This window comes from Mobula hypostoma, chromosome 18 (genome assembly GCF_963921235.1).
Source record: "Mobula hypostoma chromosome 18, sMobHyp1.1, whole genome shotgun sequence".
Taxonomy (NCBI): Eukaryota; Metazoa; Chordata; class Chondrichthyes; order Myliobatiformes; family Myliobatidae; genus Mobula; species Mobula hypostoma.
Window position 1 is genome coordinate 27,367,937 of NC_086114.1, and position 13,737 is coordinate 27,381,673.

At 41.0% G+C, this 13,737-nt stretch overlaps 1 protein-coding gene across 1 annotated transcript in view; it reads left to right on the forward strand.

Annotated features, from left to right (window-relative positions):
- col13a1 (collagen, type XIII, alpha 1) overlaps window positions 1-13,737 on the forward strand; it is a 123,712-nt gene that overhangs the window by 84,202 nt on the left and 25,773 nt on the right. The window contains exons 20-27 of the mRNA XM_063070629.1: window positions 2,358-2,444; window positions 5,507-5,533; window positions 6,403-6,480; window positions 8,735-8,779; window positions 9,120-9,164; window positions 9,291-9,434; window positions 10,583-10,681; window positions 12,214-12,264. Coding sequence (XP_062926699.1) covers window positions 2,358-2,444; window positions 5,507-5,533; window positions 6,403-6,480; window positions 8,735-8,779; window positions 9,120-9,164; window positions 9,291-9,434; window positions 10,583-10,681; window positions 12,214-12,264 — 576 coding nt within the window. The remainder of the gene's footprint in view (window positions 1-2,357; window positions 2,445-5,506; window positions 5,534-6,402; window positions 6,481-8,734; window positions 8,780-9,119; window positions 9,165-9,290; window positions 9,435-10,582; window positions 10,682-12,213; window positions 12,265-13,737) is intronic.

A 13,737-nucleotide genomic window follows, 5' to 3' on the forward strand; every position in this document is an offset into this window, starting at 1 on the left:
GTGCTTTCTGCAATCCTTTCCCTCCTTTCCTTCCTGCTTCTGTCACACTCTCCAACCACACACACACACACCCACCCACCCCGTTTTAAGGCCTTATTTAAAATAAAGCTGGTGGTAACCTAATAGTTCCCAGTTTTTCCCTGACAATGCTCCTTATAAATGGGAGCTATTGTTAAATACGTTTAATCTGTGGAATAATTGAAGGCACCTTTGGTTTATAAAATAAACCGCCATTCTAATTATGAACATCCATAGTTTGGTTTATATTGGAGCAACGCTTTCATTTTGCCAAACTGGAAGTTGCTAATCTCAGAGCACCTTACTTCCGTTGGCAAAAACCATGGCCCCCACCAGGACAGGTGTGGAGAGTCAATCCCCTCAGCTTTCTGCACACTCAAATTGACCTGCAACAAATACGCCTTTGATTGTGTAACCCTGAAGCTACAATTCCTCAACTGCTCCCAACATGACCTTGATAGAATTTAAAAGAAGGTTATTCTTGAATGGAGCTTTGTCTTCATGTCAGACTGTCTAAGATATTAACAAGCATTTAAATTTTTCTGACAATCTGAGACATTTAAACTCCATTAATGCTTATAAGAATGATAAAATAATTAAGTTCTTCAGAATATCATATAATGAAAAGCAGTTGTCACAATCTACAAGCCTGAAATAATAATTGAAGTCACTGAGCTCTCCATTCCTTCAAAAGACTGATCTCTTTCGTTGGACACTACATGGAATATAATTTTATAATTGCATCATGGCTCTCAGATTCGTATACACAAGCTGCTGAGGACCTACTGAATGGCAAATAGTTGCTCCGACACTACATGGAATGGCAACTATTTGCCATTCAGTAGGTCCTCAGCAGCTTGTGTATACGAATCGGAGAGCCATGATGCAATTATAAAGCTGTACCCTGTTTAGTTTTATTTTTGTATGTTACACTGTTATTCCAGTCAATAAAGAAGATTCTACTTTTTTGTACTACTACTTACAGCACCTCTACCTTCTTAGATGTCAGTGTAGATTCAGATGTCATCTAAAACTTGGACAGTCTTCTATAGATGCACAGTGAAGAATATACTGAACAGGTTGTATCATGGCCTGATACAGAAACACCAATGCTCAGGAATAGAAATGTCTACAGAAAGTGGTGAATACAGCACAGTCCATCACAGACCCTCCTCACTAATTAGATTAGATTAGATTATGAGGACACTCAGTCCTCGTTTATTGTCATTTAGAAGTGTATGCATTAAAAAATGGTACAATGTTCCTCCAGAAAGATATCACAGAAACACAGGACAAACCAAGACTAAAAACTGACAAAAACACATAATTATAACATATAGTTACAACAGTGGAAAGCAATACCTTAATTTGATAAAGAGCAGACCATGGGCACGGTGAAAAAAACAGGCTCAATTCCCAATAGCCCCATCATCTCACGTAGACGGAAGCACCGCAAACTTGCCGATGCATTGGAAGCACCCGACCACAGCCGACTCTGAGTCCGTCTGAAAACTTCGAGCCTCCGACTAGCCCCCCGACACCGAACACTTTGACCCCACCCCGGCTGCCGAGGAACAAGCAAAGCCGAGGACTCAGGGCCTTCCCCTCCGGAGATTCTGGATCACACAGTAGCAGCGGCAGCGAAACAGGCATTTCAGAAGTTTCTCCAGATGTTCCTCCGTGCTCTCACATCTGTCTCCATCAAATCAGGATTGTGCACGGCACCCTACTTGACAGATAACAGATGTCATTCATCAGAGAGGCTGCCGCAAACTGCGTTGCGCCGCCATCTTCTCCTCCTCCTCCTTTCAAGGAGCACCGATACAAGAAAGCAGCATACACCATAAAGTACCCCCACCATCCAGGTCATGCTCTCTTTTTGCTACTACCATTAGGCAGGAGGTACAGATCCCGCATCGTCAGGTTCAGGAACAGTTACTACCTTTCAATCATCAGGCTTCTGAATTGGCATGGATAACTTCATTCACTACAACTCTGAACTGATTCTAGCACCTACAGTCTCGCTTTCTACTCTATAATTCATTTTCTCAGTATTAGTTGTTATTTGCACAATTTGTCGTCTTTTGCACTTTGGTTGCTTGTTATTCTCTGTTTATGTTTAGTTTTCATATGTTCTATTGTATTTATTTTCCAATAAATTTCTGCACGAAAATGAATCTCAAGGTCATATATGGTCAAATATGCAGTATGTACTTTGATAATCAATTTGCTTTGACTTTAATTATCAGATGTGGATAAATAATCTTTATCCACATCTACAACTACAACTATGTAGTTGATCTACAACTGTTTAATGGAACATTTTGCTCTTTTAAAAGGGTGAAGTAGGCGAACCAGGCTCAGCAGCAGGTGGAATTAAAGGTGACTCAGGGTTGCCTGGACCTGTTGGCCCTCCAGGACAGAAGGTGGGTGGCCCTTTATTTATTGTTCCCTATGACACTTTTGAATTGTTATAATCAACCCTTAAAACTGTGAATATGACAAGCTGGGACTTGTGCTGCTTGAGCCAACTTTAGGAAGAAAATACAGCACCTTTCCTGATCTCAGGATATCTGAAAACTTATTGAAATTGATGGAGTTTTTTTGTGGTCATTCCTGTAACTTAGGAAATAGAGCATCCAATATGGTGTGAGGTCCACAAAAAAGTGGATGATAGCAATCTCAAATAAGAGAAATTTTGCAGATGCTGGAAATCCAAGCAACATGCACACAATGCTGGAGGAACTCAGTAGGTCAGGCAACACATATGGAGAAGAGTACAGTCGATGTTTCAAGCCAAAACTTTTCGTCAGGACTGATGGCAATCATCTGTTTGCTTCAGTGTGTTGGTTAATGGATATATGTTGGCCAGGACACTGTAGAAAATCCCACGAGAAGGGGAAATTGATAGTGGGTGATCAGGAGATGGCTGAAGCATTGAACGACTATTTTATATTGGTCTTCACGATGGAGGACGCGTCTAATATGCCAAAGAAAGGATATTATGGACGAAATAGGAGGTGAGGACCTCAATACAATCACTGTCACTGAAGAGATAGTGATGAGCAAACTAGAGGGCCTAAAGGTCCCCTGGTCCTAATGGGATGCATCTCAGGGTGCTGAAGGAATTGGCGAAGGTTACAGTAGACGCATTGGTAATCATTTATCAAAACTCTCTAGACTCTGGGCCGGTCCAGGAGGATTGGAAGACAGCAAATGTCACACCACTTTTTAAAAAAGGATGTAGGCAAAAGACAAGCAACTATAGGCTAGTTAGCTTAACATCTGTAGTTGGGAAAATGCTTGAAGCTGTCATTAAGGAAGAAATAGCGAAACATTTAGAAAGGAGCGGTTCCATTAGACGGACGCAGCATGGATTCGGAAAGGGCGTGTCCTGTTTGACAAACTTATTGGAGTTCTTTGAGGACATAATGAGTGCAATGGATAGAGGGGAACAGGTGGATGTCGTATACTTGGAATTCCAGAAGGTGTTCGATAAGCTGGATAGTGGATTGGTTAACCAATAGAAAGCAGAAAGTTGGTATAAATGGGTGTTTCTCCGGTTGGCAGTCAGTGGTGAGTGGGGTGCCACAGGGGTCGGTGCTGGGCCTGCAACTGTTTACCATTTACATTGATGATTTGGATGAGGGGACTGAGTGTAGCGTAACAAAATTTGCTGATGACACTAAACTGAGTGGAAAAGCAAATTGTACAGAGGATGCGGAGAGTCTGCAGAGGGATATAGATAGGTTAAGTGAGTGGGCCAACGTCTGGCAGATGGAATACAACGTTGATAGTGGGTGATCAGGAAATGGCTGAAAATCTATCATCCAATGTGAGATCATCCACTTTGGAAGGAATAATGGAGAAGCAGATTATTATTTAAATGGTGTAAGATTGCAGCATGCTATTGTGCAGAAGGACTTGGGAGTGCTTGTTCATGACTCGCAAAAAGTTGGCTTGCAGGTACAACAGGTTATTAAGAAGGCAAACGGAATGTTGGCCTTTATTGCTAGAGGGATTGAATTCAAGAGCAGGGAGATCATGCTGCAACTATACAGGGTACTGGAGAGGCCGCACCTGGAGTACTGTGTGAATTTCTGGTCTCCATACTTGAGGAAGGATATACTGGCTTTGGAGGCAGTGCAGAGGAGGTTCACCAGGTTGATTCCAGGAATGAAAGGGTTAACCTATGAGGAGAGATTGAGTCGCCTGAGACTATACTCTCTGGAGTTCAGAAGAATGAGAGAGGATCTTATAGAAACATACAAAATTTTGAAAAGGATAGATAAGATAGAAGTAGGAAGTTGTTTCCATTGGTAGATGAGACTAGAACTAGGGGACATTGCCTCAAGATTCAAGAGAGAAGATTTAGGACAGTGATGAGGAGAAACTGTTTTTCCCAGAGAGTGGTGAATCTGTGGAATTCTCTGCGCAGGAAAGCAGTTGAGGCTTCCTCACTGAATATATTTAAGATACAGTTAGATAGGTTTTTACATATTAAGGGTTATGGGGAAAAGGCAGGTAGATGGAGCTGAGTTTACGGACAGATCAGCCATGATCTTATTGAATGACGGGGCAGGTTTGATGGGCCGGATGGCCTACTCCTGCTCCTATTTCTTATGTTCTTATGTTGACTGTAGTTCCTCAAGTTGGTGCAGGGAGTAATTCACAGTCATATAGTTTAACATCTTATCCAAAGGATGGTATGTCTGATAGTGCTGTAGTACTGGCGCTAGCTGGGCTCAGCTGTCTGGATTCAGTACTTGAATTGAAGACCTGAGAGCGTTCCCTGTTATCTGCAGAGAGGAATTGTCCATTTCTGATGTATGGAACCTTTGGGGAGATGGCCTTTCTCACATATTTCCATCCATTCATAAATTTGACTTGGCAGTGCATTTAAATGTCATTGGTTCATTGCCTTTGTGACAGGTGTGAAGAATTTTAGCTGGTAGTTGAGGAACGGGTCATTAACTGACTTCCACTGTACCGGCTGGGCTTTTGGGAAAGGAGGGTTTCTGGGGGTGTGAAGGGCGGGAATGTCTCATGGACTACAAAGGGAGGATGCTTGGGGATAGGTTTTCAGGATTCTCACTGGAGCAGGCTCTGCTGAGGATCCTCAAAATGGGAAACCTGATGAGATGTTTTGGGAAGTGGTCCTGTTACCAGTTTGTGTCTGTTAGGGGATCAGGAGGGGTAGTCTGGCATAAGGGAGGATGCATCTTTCCAAGTGGAAGAACAGTACTGAATATTCCAGCCTCTCAGGAAAACCTTCCCTAAGGATCTTCCTCAACTGTCCCATATCTGATGACAGCATGCCATCTCCTCAGTCAGGGCAGGTTTCAATGCTTTAAGGATTCCTTCACTTGGCACTCTATGATATTTTCAAAAGCAGTATTAAGAGATTGTAAAAGAGAATATTTATTGTGTTAACCCTCAAGTAAGTTCTGGCAATATTAGTGTTAATGTGTTCTGGAATTTCTTACAGGGTGAAGCAGGGGAACGAGGCATGCAGGTGAGTTGGACATTGGTCATTGGTGACATTTACTGTGATGCAACTGTCTTTTAGTAATCAATTCCACAGAGAAAAGGCAAAAGAGCTGTTTTTCTACATCTGTTAAACTGGAAATTATATCTTTTGAAACAAATCTAACTGTGTCCATGACCCTTGTTGATATCAAAGCTGTTCAGTTTGAGTTGGAGTTTTATAGCGGAGGGCTGATTGAGCAAACAACTGGCGCGAGGGGAGAGGCCACAGTAAAACCAAGGGATGAGCTCTGGAGGAAGCTATACCGACAGACACTAACTTTTATACGCACACAGATGTCCATACATGTCCAAGACACATGCACAAACTGCTATGTACATACCCATAGACACACAATGTACATGCATATAAACCTCCCACAACCCACACATACACACCTCCTCCTCTCCCTTCTACACATCTCTACTTTCCCTCCTTCATCTATTCTCCAACCACCTCCTTCCTTCTTGCCTTTCTATATCCCTATCTGAGCTGGCACCCCCACTACTGCCCCACCCTTCCCTCTTATGTGCGAGCAAATATTTGTCTGATATCACAGTGTGCCTTCATGTTTGGGGCAACCAAGGAGCAAGCAGCCTGACGGCTGTGTATTTTTTCCCCATTGAGTTTACATTCAAAGCCCACTTGTTTATTTCCATTTAACACCACTGTGGCTTGTATATCATAAGTAATACATTATAAAACTGTGCAGGTTATAGACTCTGCAGTTACAATTGCTAATGGAAGATCACTAATCCTCCAGTTTACCCAGAGAATAAATCAAATGTGCTTCAATTATACAGACTGCTGGCTGGCTCTAACAATGTGTTGTTTAATTTCCCATGTCTGCTCTGTAGGGCCCTCCAGGTCCTAAAGGTGAAGCAGGAAAAACTGAGATAATTGACTATAATGGTAACATCAATGAAGCACTCCAGGTACGTGTTTTTCTAAGAGACACGTTGCTCAGAATATTAAGTTTTTTTTTGGTCCAATACTATTATTTATTTTGGAAACAGTCCAGGTGTTGTGTGAACAGGATCTTATGAATTAAATTATAAATGATGGAATCCCACACCATAAACAGAGATCATTGAATCCATTGTGTCTGTGACTGAAAGAGCTCTCTAATTAGTTCCTGTCCCGTGCTCCTCAACCCTGCAATTATATCCCTTTGCATGCATTTAACCAATTCCACTTGGAACATAACCATCATGCCTGGTTTCACCACTGCTTCCAGAGGAGTGTACAGAATACTTAATTCACTTCTGTGTAAATAGGACAAGAACACAAGCTGCCCAGGTTGACGGCAGTGAGGCTCTCTTCTGTTCCTCTTGAAAGATTGGGCATTCTAGAGGAAAAACAGGAATCCCACTCCTATTCCTCAATGAAGATGGTAATCATCTCCAGAGCTTTGCAGCTGCAGTCTCTGTTTAATGTGAATCAGATTCAGGTTTAGTATCATCGGCATATGTCGTGAAATTTGTTGACTTTGCGGCACCAGTACAATACAATGCACAATAATAGAGGGAAAAAAACCGAATTACAGTAAGTGTTTGTGTGTGTATGTGTATATATACAAAAATAGAAATAAAAAAAACTAGTGAGGTAGTATTAATGGGTTCAATGGACAATCAGAAATCAGATGGCAGATAGGAAAATCTTCTTCCTGAATCGTTCAATGTGTGCCTTCACACACCTCTATACCTCCTTCCTGATGGTAGCAATTAGAACAAGACATGACCTGGGTAATGGGGATCCTTAATGATGGACATCTCCTTTTTGAGGCATCACTGCTTGAAGATGTCCTGGATATTATGGAGGCTAGTGCTCATGGTGGAGCTGACTAAGTTTACAACTCTCTGCAGCTTCCTTTGATCCTATGCAGTAGTACCCCCTCCCCATAACAGACAGTTAGAATGCTCTCCACAGTTCATCTGGAGAAATTTTCAAGTCTTTTTGATGACATATCAAATCTTCTCAGACTGCTAATGAAATATATTGAGTCCAGGTTAGAGCCTCAGAGATATTGACACCCCAGGAACTTGAAATTGTTCACTCTTTACACTTCTAATCCCTCTATGAGAACTTGAGTGTGTTTCCTTGTCTTGCGCTTTCTGAAGTCAGCAATCATTTCCTTGGTCTTACTGACGTTGAGTGCAAGGTTGTTGCTGTGACACCACTCAACTAACTAAATCTCATGCAATTTATCCTGCAATTGAGATATTTTTAAAAATATGTAATACCCTGCCAAACACTTTACATTATGTATGTTGCAATAGTTTCAATACATTCATTGATAACTTGCAGATTATTAAAGAAGCTGCAAGTCACATTTCCTATTTCTGTTGGTAAGTGAGAAGTGAAACCAAGTACATTAATGATGTTACTTCATGTGCAAAATACAAATGGGACAAAAATCTGTGCTAGGCTGGATTGCCATAGGAAATGACCAGTGTCAGTTCCAGATGGGAATAGGAAATGAGTGTGGAATTGCATCTTTTGGATGATTTACAGGGACAAATCCTTTCATCTTTAATCCAGTATCTAGACTTGTGTTTCTTATTAACAGAGCCTTTGCTGAAAGCAGTATCCTCAGCCATGGTAATTATAGGTTCAAGGCCCAATCTAGAGACATGAGCATTAAATTCTCATTGAATTCTCCCACAGTGAGAATTAGGCCTCGTGCTCTTGCAGGGGAATGTAGAAGACGGCTTTGCTGTGAAGAAAAGAAAGGGAATTCTCCAAGGCGTCCCAGCCAATACTCATCCCAATCAACATCATGGTGTCTGGTTGTTAATCACATTCCTGTTTATGGGAACTTGTGCTCAGACTTGTTGTGACATTCTAAACATTGTACCAGTGACACATCATTGTTAAACATATTACAGCCTCATAAAAGCTGGGACAGTGATGCAAATCTTCCTGTCAATGTCCTTTTTATTTCATAGAATCAGAAATAATAGCATATCTTTTTGAGTTTGAGTAACTGAAGGAAACGATAATAATATCAGACATTGTTGCCAAAGGCAAAAAAAAATGCATGTACTTTTGGATGCAATGCTGCATGATTTTGCAGTCAACTTTTATGAACTTTACTATTTATGTGTCCAACATCTGCAGTGTCTTGAGTCTCCAGTTATGTTTCATTGTTTTGAGGAACTGATTATAACACGTATCATTTGTGTTTAGGGCCCTCCAGGAGCTCCAGGAAGGCCAGGTCCACCGGGCCAGAAGGTACATTTTCACCTTGTTCAATGACTCAAAGCCAACAGTAATGATTTCAACTTCTTTTGCAACTTAGCCACTTACCATCAACAGTACAAATCCGGTTCCCAATGTATTTTCTCCCAAGATACATCACATCTGCATAAACTAAAAAAAAACCTTACCTTTTTGGTGTGAAGAAAAGTTTTCATAATAGCAGATACAAACCTTTCTTTTCTGGCATTGCATTGAATTTGTTGTGTGTGATGAGGATTTACACTACAATGCCTTAAATGTCATGAAAAGGTATTATATTGTTGGCATTGCGCAGCTAAAATGAATTTACTGATAAATTATTCTGTTTTGATAGGGTGAAGTAGGCTTGCCAGGTGTACCTGGACTTGATGGAGAAAAGGTAATGTTTCTTTTGAAGAGCAACTGTACTTGTGGTGCCCGTTTAAGATTCACATGATCTCATTTACGTGCATCTATTGTTATGGCCATGAGAGTTTCTCTTGATAATGTGGTCTACTTCTTTCAGGGCCCTCGTGGTAAAACAGGTGATACTGGACTAATTGGTCTACCGGGCCCACCAGGACCTGAAGGGCCAAAGGGGGAGGCAGGAATTATGGGATTCCCTGGGCCTAAAGGAGACAAAGGAGATATCGGCCAGATTGGATCACCTGTAAGTCCAAGCCTTCAAAATCTTATTTTAGTTACACCTTCTTGGATTTATAAAAAAATAACACTAGTGTGTTTAATCTCCATCCTATTCAATATTTTCATAGCTGTATGCTGAAGATTTTTATTTTATAATCATGCAAGGACATTAATTTGCTGATTGATTTTAAAGTCAATTTGTGGAAACAGTTCAGCACAAACCAGCCTCCTTTCCATGACGAAGGGTCTCGGCCTGAAACGTCGACTGCGCCTCTTCCTATAGATGCTGCCTGGCCTGCTGCGTTCACCAGCAACTTTGATGTATGTTGCTTGAATTTCCAGCATCTGCAGAATTCCTGTTGTTTCCTTTCCATGAACCCTGTCTCCGCTTTTCACTGCCTTGGTAAAGCAACCAACACAATGAGAGACCCCACCCACCCCAACTATTCTCTCCCCTTCCCCGCCATGCCCCTGCAAACTACAAAAGCCTGAAAGCATGTGGTTTCATCCCATTGTTAGTAGACTCTAGAATGAACCTCTTGTATAAGATTGACTCGACATCACAATCCACCTCATTACGACCTTGAACCTTATTGTGTGCCTGCACTGCACACTCTCTGCAATGTTATATTCTATGTTTTGTTACTGCTTTTCCATTGTACTACATCGATGTACTGATGTGATGAAATGGTCTGTATTGAAGGCATGAAAAACAAAGATTTGCAATGTACCTTGGTACATCTAACAATAAAAAACCAATTTAGCAATCTGAGTTTATTGTCATGTGTACGAGTATGGTGATGGTACAGGTACAATGATAGAACTTGTTTGTAGCAGCATCACCGGCACATAGGTAGAGACAACGTATAGAATGGGAGTATGTAAGTTATATATACAGTAATCTGTACATAAAATTATACTATACAGAGAGAAAAAAATTAATTGCTGGCATGAGTGATTTATCTAAAAAGCACAATATATCTTTCTTGTATTAGCGGCTGTTCAATTGATCACGTGGTATCAGTTGTCAGCATGAGGCAAATGATGTTTTTGAAATGGCTTTAGATTATTTAAGTCCCATTTTGAAACAATCCAGTATGCAAAAGCTTAAAGAGCAGCACTTGAAGTAGCCCCAATGCCTTGAGGTAATTTTATTGTGTGTTATGTGTTCAGGGTTTGGATGGGCCGACAGGTGAAAAAGGAGAAAGGGGTGAGCCAGGGTTGCAAGGCCCCCCTGGGCTACCAGGTCCCGTCGGACTTCCAGGTTCAACCGTGAGTATCTTTAGTTACTTGACACATTGGGATCCAAGAGATCTTGAGGAGTCGGAGTAGTGCCCATGAACTCCCTGTCCAATCCTGTTTAAGTAGCCGTCACATTTAACCTCTAAGCTCTTTGACTTCTGGCCCGTTTAACACCCGTACCCCTTCCACATGCCTTATTTAAAACCTTGTCTGTTTGAATCCTTCACCTCATTAGAAGTTACATATCACAATTTGTAGCCATGAACGTTCTGTTGATGTTTAGAGCTGAGTTCATCTTCCTCTGAAGGTCAGTGCAGGCATGAGGGAGAAGGCGTGTTGTGAAAACTTTGACATCCCATGGTCCAGGAAGTGGTGATTGCACTGATATTTTCTTTGAGGATACCTTATGAGAAACTGGTTATTGATGTCAATACAGAGAATATCATTCACTTAATGTGCATTTGGTGTCCAGCCAGAGACACAGACTCCCCATTATCATCTTCAAGTACCAAAAGAGCAAGGACAAGTTTATCCTCATCCAGTCTGATCTACCTCCAATAACTGCAGCAGGAGCAAGGCCAGTGCTAGCTGTTTGTTCCCACTGTGCTACGTGAGGCCATAGCTGAGTGATGTGTATGCTAAAATTATGCTTCACTACTTGGACAGGTATAGAAATGTGGTCCTGAGGACATCGTATTATCAGATGGCAATTGTTAATGAATCGCTGATACACGATATAAATTTGGCTTTAATCTGCATCCTATAATTGCACTATAACAGCTTCTGCACACTGGAAGTAAGAACTTGTGTTGTTATGAAGTCTTTCAATACTTCAACACTCCTGGGCAATGAATTATATTTGAACTAGCTTTTTTTTTAATGGAAAACTGAAACATAGTGCACATATTCATAACGTCTAGCTTGTTTTATTCTCAAGAATGGCTCAGCTGCTTTAAGCATATACTGCCATAAAAATAAAGATAGTTCCCACAGCTATTTTGCTTATACCTCCTTCCACCCGTTTCTTGGCACAGAAGTCTGGAGTTAATATGAAAGGGCATTGAAAAAGAGGTTATTCGTCCATCAGGTATTCTGCCATTTTGAAAAAAAAAATTCCAATTATTCGTCAAATCCTGCATTCTCCCAATGGCCCTTCAAATTCCTGTGCTTCACACTTTTAACCCATTTCTGAAAATGGCCTTTGTGACTTTAGGGGATACAATCCAGATGAGACTGAATCAGAGGACAGCTTTAGATGAAACTTGAAGCAAATTATAAAAAAGATAATGCAATGTTTGCAATTCTGAAACATCAGATGTATTTTAACAATCTAGCTAAAGTCTAAATAAGACACAACTCTAATATAGCCTTCAGGGGGCTAACTGTAGTCATTTAGAAGGATTTGCATCCTGTCATCAAACTTTGAATGTCTTTAATGTTGAAATATATCTACTAACCTTTTGTTTTTAAGTCACAATCTGTAGCTGTGACCACATGTGTTTCTTGAACCACTTCAAATCTTGCCTGGGGTCCACACTAATAGGTGGCTGTTCTTTTTGCAGGTTAACGGGTCACCAGGACTACCCGGGCCACAGGGCCCTCCAGGTCAAATGGTAAGCCTCCTTTCATTTAAATTGAGATGAAAGAGCAGAAAGAAGTTGGCATGACATCTCATACTCCAAAACCCAGTATAACCTTAAACTGAAGGGTATCTCATCATCAGAGGGTGATTGTTAATACATCACTGATGTAAATTTGGATTTAGTCTCCATCCTTTTGATTACATTTATCAACTGCTTGCTGAAAGAAAGAACTTACACTATTAATGAAGGCTTTCAAAACCTCAACACTTCAAGGCAATGAATTATATTTGAACCAACTTTTTATGGAGCACTGATACATTATGCACATGTAGATCATGCGTGTTGATAACACACCTAGATTGCTTCATTCCCTAGAATGGATAGGCTGTTTTAAGTATATCATATCCGAGTCTTTTATAAGGCATTAGTCAGAGGTACAAAGGGACTTGGGATTCCTTGTGCAGGATTCCCTAAGGGTTAACTTGCAGGTTGAGCCATTGGTAAGGAAGGCAAATCCAATGTTAACATTCATTTTAGGACTAGAATACACTATAAGAGCATTATAGTGTATTATAAGGCATTGGTTAGACTGCATTTGGAGTATTGTGAGCAGTTTTGGTCCCCTTATCCAAGAAAAGATGTGTTGGCATTGGAGAGGGTACAGAGGAGGTTCATAAGAATGATTCCAGGAATTAAAGTGTTAATGTATGAGGAGCATTTGATGGCTCTGGACCTGAACTCGAAGTTTAGAATAATGATGGGAGAATCTAATTGAAACTTATCAAATATTGAAAGGTCTAGATAGAGTTGATGTGGAGAGGATGTTTCCTATAGTGGGGGAGTTTAAACCAGAGGGTACAGCCTCAGAATAAAGGATGTCCCTTTGGAACAGAGATGAGGACAAATTTATTTAGCCAGACGATGGTGAGTGTGTGGAATTCATTGCCCCGTACAGCAGCCAAGTTATCGGGTGTATTTAAAGCGGAGTTTGATAGGTTCTTGTTTAGTAAGGGTGCCAAAGGTTATGGAGAGAAGCAGGAGAATGGGCTCGAGAGCAGCAATAGAGCAGCCATGATAGAAAGCTACAGCAGACTTGATGGGGTGAATGACCTGATTCTGTTCCTGTCTTACGGTGTTATGGTCTTAACATGTGTTAAAAACAGCAATATGTTAATACATCATCGAGTCACTGTCATTCCAGCTGATCAGCCAGATGTGTCCACGCTGAACCTCTCTACATCAATTTAGTCAGTCCCATAGCCCTACAGGTTTATTCCCCTCAGGCCCCAATCAGATTTCTTTCTGAAATCCCTAATGTCCTGACTTCAACCACTCTAGTAGGCAGCAGGTTTCAAGTCATTACCATCTACTGCCTGAAAGAGTCCTTCCTCAAATACCCTTGTACTTCTTCCTCAAACTCTTAAATTTGTGACCTGGAATCCTAGTGTCATCAGCTAATGACAGTGGTGTTTCTCTGCCTATCTGATCTAAACTTATCATCAT